The sequence below is a fragment of the Podarcis tiliguerta genome (genome assembly GCF_965153285.1).
Source record: "Podarcis tiliguerta genome assembly, chromosome: 13".
Classification (NCBI taxonomy): domain Eukaryota; kingdom Metazoa; phylum Chordata; class Lepidosauria; order Squamata; family Lacertidae; genus Podarcis; species Podarcis tiliguerta.
Genome location: NC_139546.1, coordinates 8,490,872 through 8,504,440, shown reverse-complemented (window position 1 = coordinate 8,504,440; position 13,569 = coordinate 8,490,872). Strand labels below are relative to the sequence as shown.

The 13,569-nt window shown below is 43.7% G+C and overlaps 1 protein-coding gene across 1 annotated transcript in view; it reads right to left on the bottom strand.

Moving 5' to 3' along the window:
• The window catches only part of HGSNAT (heparan-alpha-glucosaminide N-acetyltransferase), a 32,259-nt gene that overhangs the window by 7,836 nt on the left and 10,854 nt on the right, over nucleotides 1–13,569 (bottom strand). The window contains exons 5-11 of the mRNA XM_083407826.1: nucleotides 10,589–10,658; nucleotides 9,083–9,192; nucleotides 7,441–7,517; nucleotides 5,292–5,322; nucleotides 2,905–3,065; nucleotides 2,157–2,272; nucleotides 462–583 (exon numbers count right to left, since the gene is read on the bottom strand). Coding sequence (XP_083263952.1) covers nucleotides 462–583; nucleotides 2,157–2,272; nucleotides 2,905–3,065; nucleotides 5,292–5,322; nucleotides 7,441–7,517; nucleotides 9,083–9,192; nucleotides 10,589–10,658 — 687 coding nt within the window. The remainder of the gene's footprint in view (nucleotides 1–461; nucleotides 584–2,156; nucleotides 2,273–2,904; nucleotides 3,066–5,291; nucleotides 5,323–7,440; nucleotides 7,518–9,082; nucleotides 9,193–10,588; nucleotides 10,659–13,569) is intronic.

The window sequence follows — 13,569 nt, the reverse complement described above, 5'->3', positions numbered from 1 at the left end:
GGCACTATTACTTCCCTTGATCTAGATGCTATACTCCTATTGATGCAGCCCAGAATTGCAGCGATCATAAAGTGACTGCCACAGGTAGTAGATGAAGATTGGCAGAATTGTAGGAGACAGAATTGAGCTGTGGGCACTATTCACCCCACCCCGTACCAGGAAATTCCCCTACATAAGCCCTGCTAAAATCAGCAGAGGCTGCCCAAGGACGTAGCAGTGCTACTGCACAACTTCTATTAATTTCAATCAGGCTTGCAGGTGAAAATGTCATAGCAAGTTCTGCCTCCAAGTCAATTGGGGGCAGGGTGGGGGGGAAGGAAGGTGTCATCTGGATTTCCAAATGTCAGACACCAAAATGTGGGTGGCCTGGAGTCCAAATGAAACCAGTTCTCTAGATATATGGAAAAGACCACGCTAAGAAAAGCAAACAAAGTGAAAAAAAGATCGAAGCTTTGACTGACTTTGGACACCCAGGTACGTTTAACAGGAAGGTGAGGCACAGCCAAACTGCTTCAAGCGTCATCATGAAAAGCCACTGGGGCCAATATGGAAGAATATCTTGGAGAGCAGAGTATGGAGCTTCCTGTTGAAACAGAGAAGAAAAAGTAAATTTTGACCGAGTAACCCAATAGATGATGAACGCAGGTGGCTCTGTGGGTAAAAGCCTCAGTGCCTAGGGCTTGCCGATCGAAAGGTCGGCGGTTCGAATCCCCGCGGCGGGGTGCGCTCCTGTTGTTCGGTCCCAGCGCCTGCCAACCTAGCAGTTCGAAAGCACTCCCGGGTGCAAGTAGATAAATAGGGACCGCTTACTAGCGGGAAGGTAAACTGCGTTTCCGTGTGCGGCTCTGGCTCGTCAGAGCAGCGATGTCACGCTGGCCACGTGACCCGGAAGTGTCTGCGGACAGCGCTGGCCCCCGGCCTCTTGAGTGAGATGGGCGCACAACCCTAGAGTCTGTCAAGACTGGCCCGTACAGGCAGGGGTACCTATACCTTTTAACCCAAAAGATGACATGCTTTCAAGAACAAGCACCACCACTAATCATAACTGCTCGGCTATCTAAAAACATCCTGGCTTGTTTTTTCCTATGCCTTTGTCAAGTGACCCCTCCCCCAAACATTTTCTACAGGTTCCAATTTCATCATATGATATTTTTCTTTATTCTATTTTAGGTATTGGATCTAGGCTTTAAACAGGTGGATTACCACCTCATAATGTCAGCAAAAGGCTTTCTTTTTCTTGGTTGGCAGTACCGATTAGAGTACTGCTTTTATGTGTTTTTGCTTTAATTTATGGGTGGGAGAGAAATACAACAATAAAAAGGGGACACTGCACAAGTTGCAAAAAAATCATAATGAACAAGTTACAAAATTAAATGCCCTTTCACCTTTATAGGACCACAAATTGTGTCTGAGCAGTGAATGAAGGTGCAGCGTATTTCTGCAATTGCTAAAAGACCATTTCCTTCTACATGCCACATCCTCTTATGGCTGCTGTTTTACATAAAAAGGTAAAGGGACCCCTGACCATTAGGTCCAGTCACGCATGACTCTAGGGTTGCGGCGCTCATCTCGCTTTACTGGCCGAGGGAGCTGGTGTACAGCTTCCGGGTCATGTGGCCAGCATGACTAAGCCGCTTCTGGCGAACCAGAGCAGCGCACGGAAATGCCGTTTACCTTCCCGCTGGAGCGATACCTATTTATCTACTTGCACTTTGAGGTGCTTTCGAACTGTTAGGTTGGCAGGAGCAGGGGCCGAGCAACGGGAGCTCACCCTGTCGTGGGGATTCGAACCGCCGACCTTCTGATCGGCAAGCCCTAGGCTCTGTGGTTTAACCCACAGCGCCACCCACATCCCTTCAGTTTTACATAGGTAGCATTATATTTCATTGGGTACTGAGTTTAGGTTTTAGTATCATCTTGCTGCTTCTTATTTTATGTTCCTATGAACCTTATCTTCTATTTATTGTCCCGTGCCTCATGTAACTTTTTTAACAGCACTCATTAAGAAGAATGTATGCACAGAAAAGGTTCTACTTCTGGAGCCATTTCAGCTTTCCTCTGTTAGACTATGATTGTGCTGCTGCAGGCAATGGTGACCAAAGAGGCCTTCTGTTCACTCCCTATGTTCAGATCCAGCTGTTCGGCCATTCACTTACCAGAGCACTGTTCTCAGGCACAGGTGTGGCAAAGAGGAGCTCAAGCACAGCAACCACAAGGTATGTGCAGCCTAGTCTCTGAAGCACACCTGGAATTCGGAGGTTGTCCCAGGACACTGCAGAAGGCATAAAAAGCAATGTAAAAGTTCTGCATTATTAGAGAGCTAACTGATGCAAATCTGGGTCTGATGAGAAGACAATACATGCTGTTGGAGATGGAAGTTTCATCTTAAGATGTTTCAGCTGCTTATTTTAATCGGCGCCTTAATTGTGCCCAGAATATTTACTGCAGAAGTAACTGGGACTGAGTCTAATCCTATGATAACCTCTGGACAACCCAGTTCTGTACTGCTTATGCTATATGTTAAGCTGAGCTTTTCAGTACTGTATTCTTCTATTATAAAGTCTGAAATTCTATTCACTAAATAAAAACTTAGACAAAGGGCCTCTCTCTCTCTTGTTTCTGCAGTCCTTTAGGTCTGAGGGCCCCTGGTCTTCTGCGTGACCTTCCAGGAAGTCAGACTAGAAAATTATCCTTTGCACTGTGGGGTCTTGAAAAGGCTTCAATTCTTCTGGGACCATTTTATCCCATCTAATACATGGGGGGGGGGGGGAGTAGCGTCACAACTCTAATGGGATTTGCCACAGAGATTAAGGGGGAAGCAAGCAACACAAGGGGAAGCTCTGTAAAAGTGAAGCGGCACATTTTGCAGTCGGCATGAAAATAAACAAGTCTCTCAACACTTACATGGCCCAGCGCAGTAATTTGGGTTCACAACTATGACTCCTATTAAAAACAAGAGGATGCTTCTCCACAAGACTTTCCCCAGCAGCTGCCATTTGGAACGTCCCCTTCTCAACATGGAACTCAGCGACAGTGAAATGGAGGTGCCCATGATGAACACAAACCTAAAGAGGCAAGAGGAAGAGGGGGGAAAAAATCATGCCTGCTCAAGGCAGATCTAACCAGCATGTCGTCCAAAGAGCAGGGGATTTGGGGAGCCCTTCACTAACAGATGTGGTGAAGGCGACGGTGGGAGAGGAATCCACAAATACTGAAAAGGTATCCACCCTCATTCGCTCTACGCGGGGCTGCCCTTGAAGCTGTCCCAGAAACTCCAGCGGGTGCAGAATGCTGCAGCGAGGCTCCTCACGGGGTCTCTGCCATGGGAGCATATTCACCCAGTGCTTTTCCAGCTGCACTGGCTCCCGGTGGAGTACAGGGTCAGATTTAAGGTGCTGCTTTTGACCTTTAAAGCCCTTCACAGCCTAAGACCCTCGTACCTACGGGACCGCCTCTCCTGGTATGTCCCACGGAGAGCCTCAAGGTCCATAAATAGCAACACCCTAGTGGTCCCGGGCCCTAAGGAAGTTAGATTGGCTTCAACCAGAGCTAGGGCCTTTTCAACGCTGGCTCCGGCCTGGTGGAACATTCTGTCTCATGAGACCAGGGCCCTGCGGGATCTGATTTCTTTCCACAGGGCCTGTAAGACAGAGTTGTTCCGCCTGGCCTTTGGCTTGGAGACAATTTGATTCCCTCCCCCTCTTTCTTTTTTCTTTTCCTTTCTCCTCCTGCGATGAGGCTACATTTTAATATTTTAATGCTTCAATATTTTAATCTTGTATTTTAATTTTGTTTTTAAGTTGTATTCATTCAACTTATTTTTATTATTGCTTGTTTTTCTGTTGTTTTTTTTAAAATAATATTTATTAAATGTTTAATAGTTACAAAAAGAAAAAGGGTGAAAAGAAAAAACAGTGAAAAATTTAACAAACAATACATCAAAAATAGAAAGAAAAAACAATACAGCAAAACAACAAGAAAAAACTAAAACATTTAAAAACACATCGAAATTTCATTCCTTTATCTTTCATATGCTTGTTTCCTCGACTTCCTCGCACCTCCCTTTTTTGTATTCTAGTTCAAATTAGCTGGTTCAGCAAATCCTTTCCCTCTTTCTCATTTTTTGTTCTATAATTTATCTTGACATAGTTTAACTTTAAATTTTCCACTTTAGCCCATTAACAATCAATTTTTATATAATTCTTAATAACACTTCTGCTAAAACCATGTAACTTCATTCCAGTATTTTTATTATTGCTTGTTAGCTGCCCTGAGCCCGGCCTTGGCTGGGGAGGGCGGGGTATAAATAAAAATTATTATTATTATTATTATTATTATTATTACACCCATCACCCCTGAGCATAGGCCACGCTGGATGGTGGTGGTGATGGGAGTTGTAGTCCAGCAACATCTGAGGCCCCTCAGTTGGGGAAGACTGTCACTGGAAAGTTCAGTGTCTTATTTTGTGGGGTGGGGGGGGTATATTCAAGGTGTGGGCAGTCTTTAAAACAGGACTTTGAATCTTTTTCTCTTATATAAGGTGAGCCCACTTTCACCTATTCATGCGTTGCCTATTGGCATACATATTCAACAGCAAACTGAATTCTGTCGCATATATGGCAGCTCCCAATTTTCAGGCAGGCTGTCTGTCTTCTGTACTCCGGTTTTAAATTTGATTTTTAAAAAGCCCAAACCAAATCAGTTTTTATTAATGTTGAGAAACTGGTAAAGGCGATCGGTGTTCATAAATAATGCCACGGTTCTGCCAATTGGTGCTGTGCACAGTGGCCTTCTGTAAAAAGGCAAAATTAGTCTCCCCAAATTTTATGAACAAAACAGAGCCGCATCGCAACAAGCATACGCCCTCAAACATGAGAACTCCGTCTCTTCATGGTAACTGTTTCCAAGGGATATATATTGAATTTATATACAAGCACAACATGTAAAGTGAAAATCGGTATATAGGTGTATGGCAGGAATCTGTCTGTCTTTTCAGGATTTCAAAACTGATTTGTAAACTTAAACATCAGCTTATTCATTTTTGGACACCCTGTTTCAGGAAGATTTAAGATTTCATGCTGCTATTTGTGCTTTTTTACTTTAAAATTACAAGAGTGAGGAAAAACTACAGTAATTCTAAAAAACAATTCTGACGATTGAACCTGTTGAGAATTCAGGACAAAACAAGTTTGATCCAACTGACATGCAGTAAAAGAAAACCAAGTATGGGTCTCTGCTGAATAAACTTCCCTGACTTCTGTAAAGTCATAATAACAATCAGGATGAATTACCATGGAAAGACAAGGTCTGCTACGGTTAGTCCTATAAAGAGAAAATGAGAAATCAATTAAACTTCATAATAAAGGGTCAACTAGTAGTTAGTCTCTAGGTAGAAACCAAATGTTTATTTATTTATTTAAACAATTTTTATTGATTTTCCAATAAAAAAACATCCAATTAATATATCCAATCATAATACTTCAATTAAAATAAAAAACTAAAATAAAAAGATCAAATTATAGTCCAAATTGTATTTATTAATTTCTCGGAGCTCCTCACAATCTCTGAAGCATATCTCCACCATCTTAGTCCTGCTTCTCCTTGTCGTTTCCATATTTTCCACATCTTGATTTTAACGGTTCCTAATTCTTTGTCCCTGGGTCCACCAAATGTTAATAATAATAATAATAATAATAATAATAATAATAATAATAATAATTTATTATTTATACCCTGCCCATCTGGCTGGGCTTCCCCAGCCACTCTGGGCGGCTTCCAACAAAATATTAAAATACTGTAATACATCAAACATTAAAAGCTTCCCTAAACAGGGCTGCCTTCAGATGTCTTCTAAAAGTCCGGTAGTTGTTGTTCTCTTTGACATCTGCTGGGATGGCGTTCCACAGGGTGGGCGCCACTACCGAGAAGGCCCTCTGCCTGGTTCCCTGTAACTTGGCTTCTCGCAATGAGGGAACCGCCAGAAGGCCCTCGGAGCTGGACTTCAGTGTCCGGGCAGAACGATGGGGGTGGAGACGCTCCTTCAGGTATACTGGACCGAGGCCGTTTAGGGCTTTAAAGGTCAGCACCAACACTTTGAATTGTGCTCGGAAACGAACTGGGAGCCAATGTAGGTTTAGACCTAAAACATATTAATAACTTTCTTCCCTTGCTAAAATATGTGCAACTGAGAGTTTAACTAATTGTTACAAGCAAAATGCGTGTAACCAACAACACTTTTCTTCTTTTTAGGAAAAACCAATAGAGGAAGAGGGACTTTGTAGTGGAGAAGTAAAATGGGCAGGTGAGCCTTAACTCGTTCCAACCTTTTATTCTCTGCTCCAATTCACACACACACACACACACACACACACACACACACACCACTGCTTTTCTTCCCGCATGGCTATGAATGTGTGCTTTCCCTCCAAGCGTAGGATAAAAACACTTCAAGAAGAGCAATTTAGAGCAAATAAGTGATAGGAACGCGGGTGGCGCTGTGGGTTAAACCACAGAGCCTAGGACTTGCCGGTCAGAAGGTCAGCGGTTCTAATCCCCACGACGGGGTGAGCTCCCGTTGCTCGGTCCCTGCTCCTGCCAACCTAGCAGTTCGAAAGCACGTCAAAGTGCAAGTAGATAAATAGGTACCACTCCAGCGGGAAGGTAAACAGCGTTTCCATGTGTTGCTCTGGTTCGCCAGAAGCGGCTTAGTCATGCTGGCCACATGACCCGGAAGCGGTACGTCGGCTCCCTCGGCCAATAAAGCGAGATGAGCACCGCAACCCCAGAGTCGGCCACGACTGGACCTAATGGTCAGGGGTCCCTTTACCTTTACCTTAAGTGATAAATAGGTAAAGACTTAAATATCCCCTCACCCTCCCACTGTTTTTCCACTACAAATTGCCCCCTCCTGAAGAAGCTTTTCCTGAAAAGGGGGGTTGTTGGGGTTCAGCTATGTGCATTTACATGCCATCTATAGTTAGGCCTTGGCAAGTGTGGCCTAGAGTGGGCTTTGTTACCTGCACACTCAGCTTCTCTTGCAGACATTTGGTATTTGGTCCCAGAAAGCAGATCAGGCATGTTTGGCTCTCTCTACCCATTTCTATCCATTCTTATGGAAATCAGCCCTGAGTGCTCACTGGAAGGACAGATCCTGAAGCTGAGGCTCCAATACTTTGGCCACCTCATGAGAAGAGAAGACTCCCTGGAAAAGACCCTGATGCTGGGAAAGATGGAGGGCACAAGGAGAAGGAGACGACAGAGGACGAGATGGTTGGATGGTGTTCTCGAAGCTACCAGCATGAGTTTGACTAAACTGCGGGAGGCAGTGGAAGACAGGAGTGCCTGGCGTGCTTTGGTCCATGGGGTCACGAAGAGTCGGACACGACTAAACAGTAACACCCATTTTCTATGAATGAAGTGAAAGTCAAGAACAACATTTACCATTCCAGCTCTGATGCTTGAAGAACCAGTACTTTCCTCCACCGTAATTGACGAAGACCATAATTACAAGGGCCAACCTACAAAGGGGAAAGCAAAGGAAGATTATCTACCTCATATATTTCACCATGAAAATGGTTAACTATCGCTGTCTGAGAAGAAAATTTCTAAATTATTATATATTCGGTGCTTTTTTCCTAAAAAAAATGTCTAGGGGTACTCTAATTTTGACTCAAGAAAATCACCGTTTTATACTTCAAATCGGGAAAAATAAATACAGTAAATGGACAAAAGTACAAAGATTCACAAAATGTTTAGGGATATGCGTCCCCCCAGAAAAAACCCACTGTATTTATTTAATCCTACAAAGTATGGTTCAGAGGCTTCTCTGATGTAACCTTATCTCCTTGTGAGAGGAGGCAAAAATCTAGTCCAACCCCCTGTAATGGAGAAATTTATCACCCAGAGTGGGGCTCAAACCCACAACCCTGAGGTTCATGCTTTCGACTGAACTATGTACTTTGTTAAGAGGAGGCTACCTTGTTTCATTACTTCCACAGTGGTTGGTTTGCAGGTGATTATAACTGACTTTAAGTTCTGAGACTCTAAATAAATCTATTACGCTTTTTTGGTCCCAGTTCTGTTACAAATGGGAGAATGGAACAAATCTGCATACGGAAGGCAGAAGGTGACAGTTCCTACCAAATGCTCTTCTCTATCTGCCAAGCAAAGGTTATAATGCAGAGTTTGTGTTTTCCATTTTATTCCAGCATTTCCCTGGGCTTGCTATGTTTTGGGGACTGCCCACAGTTAAGGGATAGAGAATGAACCAAGAGATCATGCCTTCTTTCATGTGCTGGAGCTGAGAGGAACTGGGGAGGGGCGGCATGTAATCTGTGGCTGGGTTGAATCCCTTAAGAAACAGGCAGTGTTCTGTTTTTACGGTTGCTGGATTTTTCATGGCAGCTAGCACAAACGGATTCTCATCTCTATGAGCCCTACTGCCACAGAAAACAGCATTACCGTATTTTTCGCTCTATAGGACGCACCCGACCATAGGACGCACCTTGTTTTAGAGGGGAGAACAAGAAAAGTAATAATTCTCCCCCTCTCTGCTCAGCGCCCCTTCAGCGAAGCAGGAGAAACAGAGCCCCTTCCATTTCTCCTCCCGCTTCGCTGAAGGGGCGCTGCGCAGCTCTCCCTCTCTGCTGAAGCCAGGAGAGTCTTGCTCTCCCAGCTTCAGCAAAAGGAACCCGAAGCCTTTGGAGCACAGCGCAAGTTCCCACTGTGCTCCAAAGGCTTCAGGCGGCTATCCCTGAAGCCTGGAGAGTGAGAGGGGTTGGTGCGCACTGACCCCTCTCGCTCTCCAGGCTTCAGCAAAAGCAACGCGTAGCCTCCGGGGTACGGAGGGAGCGCTCCCTCTGCGCTTCGGAGGCTTCGCGTTGCTATCGCTGAAGCCAAGGAGCCTGCATGCGCTCCATAGGATGCACACATATTTCCCCTTAATTTTTGGAGGAGAAAAAGTGCGTCCTATAGAGCGAAAAATACGGTAACTCTGAAAGCAACTGGTTTTAATTTCCCCGAACACATTACAGAAAAGTCTTTGAAGCTTTCTGGTATGAAATCCTTCAGAGCTGAACGTTACCCTCTAAACGTGTCCAGGGACCGAAGCCTCTGCAGGGAGGAAGCTGAACTCCATACCCCAGCCGGCAAATCGCCACCAGCAGAATCTGCTCTGCTTGGGGATCCAAGCTCCTTGAACAGAAAGGAAACAAGGAAAAATTATAGCAATGAGGTGGATGGTCTCGAATAAAGCCCAAGCCATTTAGAACAGGTTTATAGGCATCAGAGTCCCAGGCCTCAGAGAGGTTAGGCTGGCCTCAACTAGAGCCAGGGCTTTCTCGGCTGTGGCTCCGATCTGGTGGAACGCTCTGTCACAAGAGACTAGGGCCCTGCGGGACCTGACATCTTTCCGCAGGGCCTGTAAGACAGAGTTGTTCCACCAGGCCTTTGGTCAGGGCGCAACCTGACCCCCTCCTCTGGCAATCTGCACAGAATCTTGCTTAATGGTTGCCATCAACTTGATTTTAACTAATTTTTATAATGAAAGGTTTTTAGAATGTTGTATTATTTTGATTGTTGTTAGCCGCCCTGAGCCCAGCTTTGGCTGGGGAGGGCGGGGTATAAATAAAATTTATTATTATTATTATTATCTATTTATTTATCGTCTTTTGTGAGAGTTCCTCTTTAGCGTTACCGAATTCCAAATATGAGACATGGGTCCAGTGCCTTTCCAAAAGCGCAGCTTCTCATCATGCTACTGCCGTGGTGACAGGAACCACACCTACAAAAGTATTTCTCTACACAACAGGGCCACTCACTCCAATTAATCTACTAATCCTATGATTATTCCCATTGGGCTGGCTATTGATCAGATGTTGGGTGTTACCCTGCTTCCTGTATAAAGAAAGACACACTAAAGGAAGGTAAAAACCATTCCTTACACCAAAAAATCAGCCTTTCAGTGAAATACCCTCCCCTATCAAAGCTATAACAAAATTAATGTTACATTAGTAATTTGTAGCCAGCATAGTTTCAGGCTTCAATCCTATATATACATTTACCAAGCAAAAAAACCCTTAAAAGCAATCAGTACTCTTAATGTAACACTAATGTCTCAACAAATGAAACTGATCTGTAGAAAATGTAACTTGAAAAAAGAGACATTGCACATACTTTTGTAAACCAAGAAATCTTTAATAAAAAAATATGTTTAGAAAAAGAAAGGCAATCCGTACTCTTTTTCAGCCAAGAGACCTGATTCATACACATGTACAATCATTTGATGTCTGACTTAACTGCATTGCCACCCTGAAAAAGGACTGCATTTAAGGTAACACTGGGTGATGGCTGATCCGTGATAGTGGTTTCTAGGATGGAAGTAATAACTTTGGTGCTGCACTCATCAAGTAATCAACAGACATGTGTGAACATGCCTTAACTCAGTCAATTTACAAGGCAAAAAACTGAATTGTTATACAGTGTGTTTAAGTTTTCATGACCTATGTGTGTACCCCTCAAACTTCACAGCAAATTCTTGACAGTGGTTTTTTTTTTTTAATGGGCAATTTGTGTTATTCCAAGAACTTACTGAATTAATTAGTCGATCAGTTTCTGTAGGGTTCATCTTCTTGTAAAGCCAGTTTCTGATTGGTTCGATGCTGTGAATTAAGCAGTAAAGAAAGGTCCCCTTTTATTCTTTACTAGGAACACCTTCAGTGATTGAACTAGCTAGCTAGCCACTTAAAGCATTTGATCACCTGTCCTTCACTTTGCAATGAAAATCTGAAGGACGTTTACAGGGACGACTAAAACAGTAAAAACCAAACAAATTATGCAAGGCAGAAACAGCCTCAAAGTTTCCACGGTTTCCGGGGGCGGCGCGAAACCGTGATGGCGGACCTCTTCGAGCTCTGAAGAGGGGCACCGCAGAAAAGGGTTGTTCGCGACGGCGCAGCGACAACCCATCAAGAGAAACCACGGGCAGAGTGAGTCCGTGGCCGTGGGACCCGGCGGGCACCTGGAGCGACCCCGAAATCACGAAAGGAACCCCGTAAGGGGCTCCGGAGTGAAGGAGGGGGAGTGGTGCTGTGGGTTCATCGCTCTTTCTGCGGAGGCGAAGCCGCGCGGCTGTCACGGATGAGCGCTGATCCTTCTTCCAAGAAACATCGGGCTGAAACATCAAACCCGTGAGTAAGGACCTAAGATCCTACAAATTAATTCGGAAAATTTGGCTGAAAACGGGAGACGAGAAAGAGGAAGTCCGTCTTCCGGCACTGCTTGCAAGATCAAAGCAGATGATCTAAAGAGCGGAAAGCGCTGTGAGTAGAGAAGCTTTCAAGCTTTAAATTGGGACTTTCGTGCACATTGGAAACTTTCCTTTTAAGAATAAATACAGCATAAATTGGACCTGAAGTGGTCCCCCAAGGGGCAAGGGAAGACTCTAACTCCATATTCCCGGGTGGCCGGTCAAAGTTGTATAAACTGCGGAACTGTTGCAAACTTCCAGACACTTTTTGTAATTGGAAAGTGTAACTTTGAGCTTATTTAGCTGAAGTGGATACATTTGCAGGCACCTTGCTGGAACTTTGTTACATGTTTAAAAGTGCTCTGCAGGACTCTTTTCTTAGTGCGTTGGAACTAATTCGCCTTTAAAGGTGCTTTCAAAGGTGCTTTAAAGGTGCTTTCAAAGTTGGAACAAAGGGACTTTGATGGCGGAAAAGTTACCTTCTTCTCACTAAAATTTTGGTGGCACTCCCCCTAGAGGATATTGGTAATATAGAGGCCTGGGAAAAGTTTTTTGTTTATCCTCTCTCAATGGACTGTGTTTAAATTTGGGCTTGTCTTTCCCATGGGACTATAACATTTGACCTTGAACATTGACTGATGAGTGGCGCAGGAAAGACAAGAGCAGCCAAAGCTAAAGAAGCTAAGGAGAAAGAGAAAGCAAAAAAGCAGGCACAGCTTGTTCAAACAACTTTAACTCAGGGACGCAGATTATCAGTTCCAGCTGTGCTTGCGACACAAAAAGTAGAAACCGAAAAGCCTGAAAAATCAGAGGAGGGAGATATGGCAACAGGAGGAGCTGAGGGTGTACTGAAACAAGTTTTGGAACAATTGGCAGTGATAAATCAAAAAATTGATAATCAATCAATAAAAATTGATCAATCAACATCCTCAATCCAGAAGTTGACAGAGCAGGTTTCCCTACATAACCTAGCAATTGAAAAATTGCAAGGAGCATCAGAAGAGAATCGTAAACTGGCAGGGGAAGCCGCTCAAATTGCAATATCGGCTAAAAAAGAGGTTGAGGAAGTTAAAGCGGAAGTCAAACCTCTTTACAAACAGATAGGTGACCAACAAACCTATCTCTCATTGGTGGAATTGAAAAATCGGGAGACTAACCTCAGGCTGAGGGCAGTCCCAGAAATTGAGCAAGAAGATTTGATTGGACTCTTGACAACAGAGTTTACAAAGTTCTGGGATCTAAAAGAAGAAAGTGACTTTAAAATTGTATCGGCTTTTCGGTTGGGAAGATTGGTAAGAAAAAATAGATCCAGAGACTGCTTAATAGCTTTGAGATCAAGGGAAGAGAGAGACAAAATACTAGGCCTACACTTTAAAAACTCAATTGTGATACAAGAGAAAAGGGTGGAAATTTACCGAGACATTCCCAAACAGTTATTGGATTTGAGAGCCACCTATTCAGAATTGGCTAAATTGTTGAGACTTAACACAATTCCTTACAGGTGGGAGTTCCCACAAGGACTATCATTTACTTACAAACAGAAGAAGGCTAAAATAAGATCACCAGAGGACCTACAAAAGTTCCTGCACGACCACGGAGAAGATCTCCAAAAAGAAGCAGCAGCTAATTGGCCTTTACCCAACCCAGGTGGACCAACGCCTGCACCTTCGGAACCAGAGGAGAAAGAAGACACACCGCTCTAGGTGTGACAGAATAGTTCAGGATGTCTCTGCGGCTACTCAGTTGGAATATTAATGGCGGAAATTCCCCGGAGAAAAGAAGGAGGTTATTTCACATATTGAAGAAAGAACAATTGGACATTATTTGCCTACAAGAAACTCATGTGACCAGGCTCCATAGAAAGGTTTTAGTTAATAAAAGATTAGGCCAAGAATTTATATCGTCGGACAAAGTAAAGAAGAGAGGAGTGGTGATTTATGCTAAAGAGAGTCTGACACCTAAATTTTTATTCAAGGATGAACAAGGTAGAATTTTGGCAATTGAAATTCAAGCTCAAGGAGAAAGAATATTGATATTAGGAATTTATGCTCCAAACGATGGGAAATCAGAATTTTTCAAGAAGCTGCATGAGACGCTGCTGGACTATCTGGATTATGCTAACATCATAATGATGGGAGACATGAATGGAGTGGTGTCTACACACATGGATAAGTCTTACAATCAGAATTTAACATCAGATGGCAGACTGCCTAAAACTTTTTTTGAACTGACTGACAATCTGGATTTGATTGACATATGGAGGACAAAGAACCCCCTAGGTAAAGAAGGAACTTTCTTCTCTGAGGCCCATCTGTCCTGGTCAA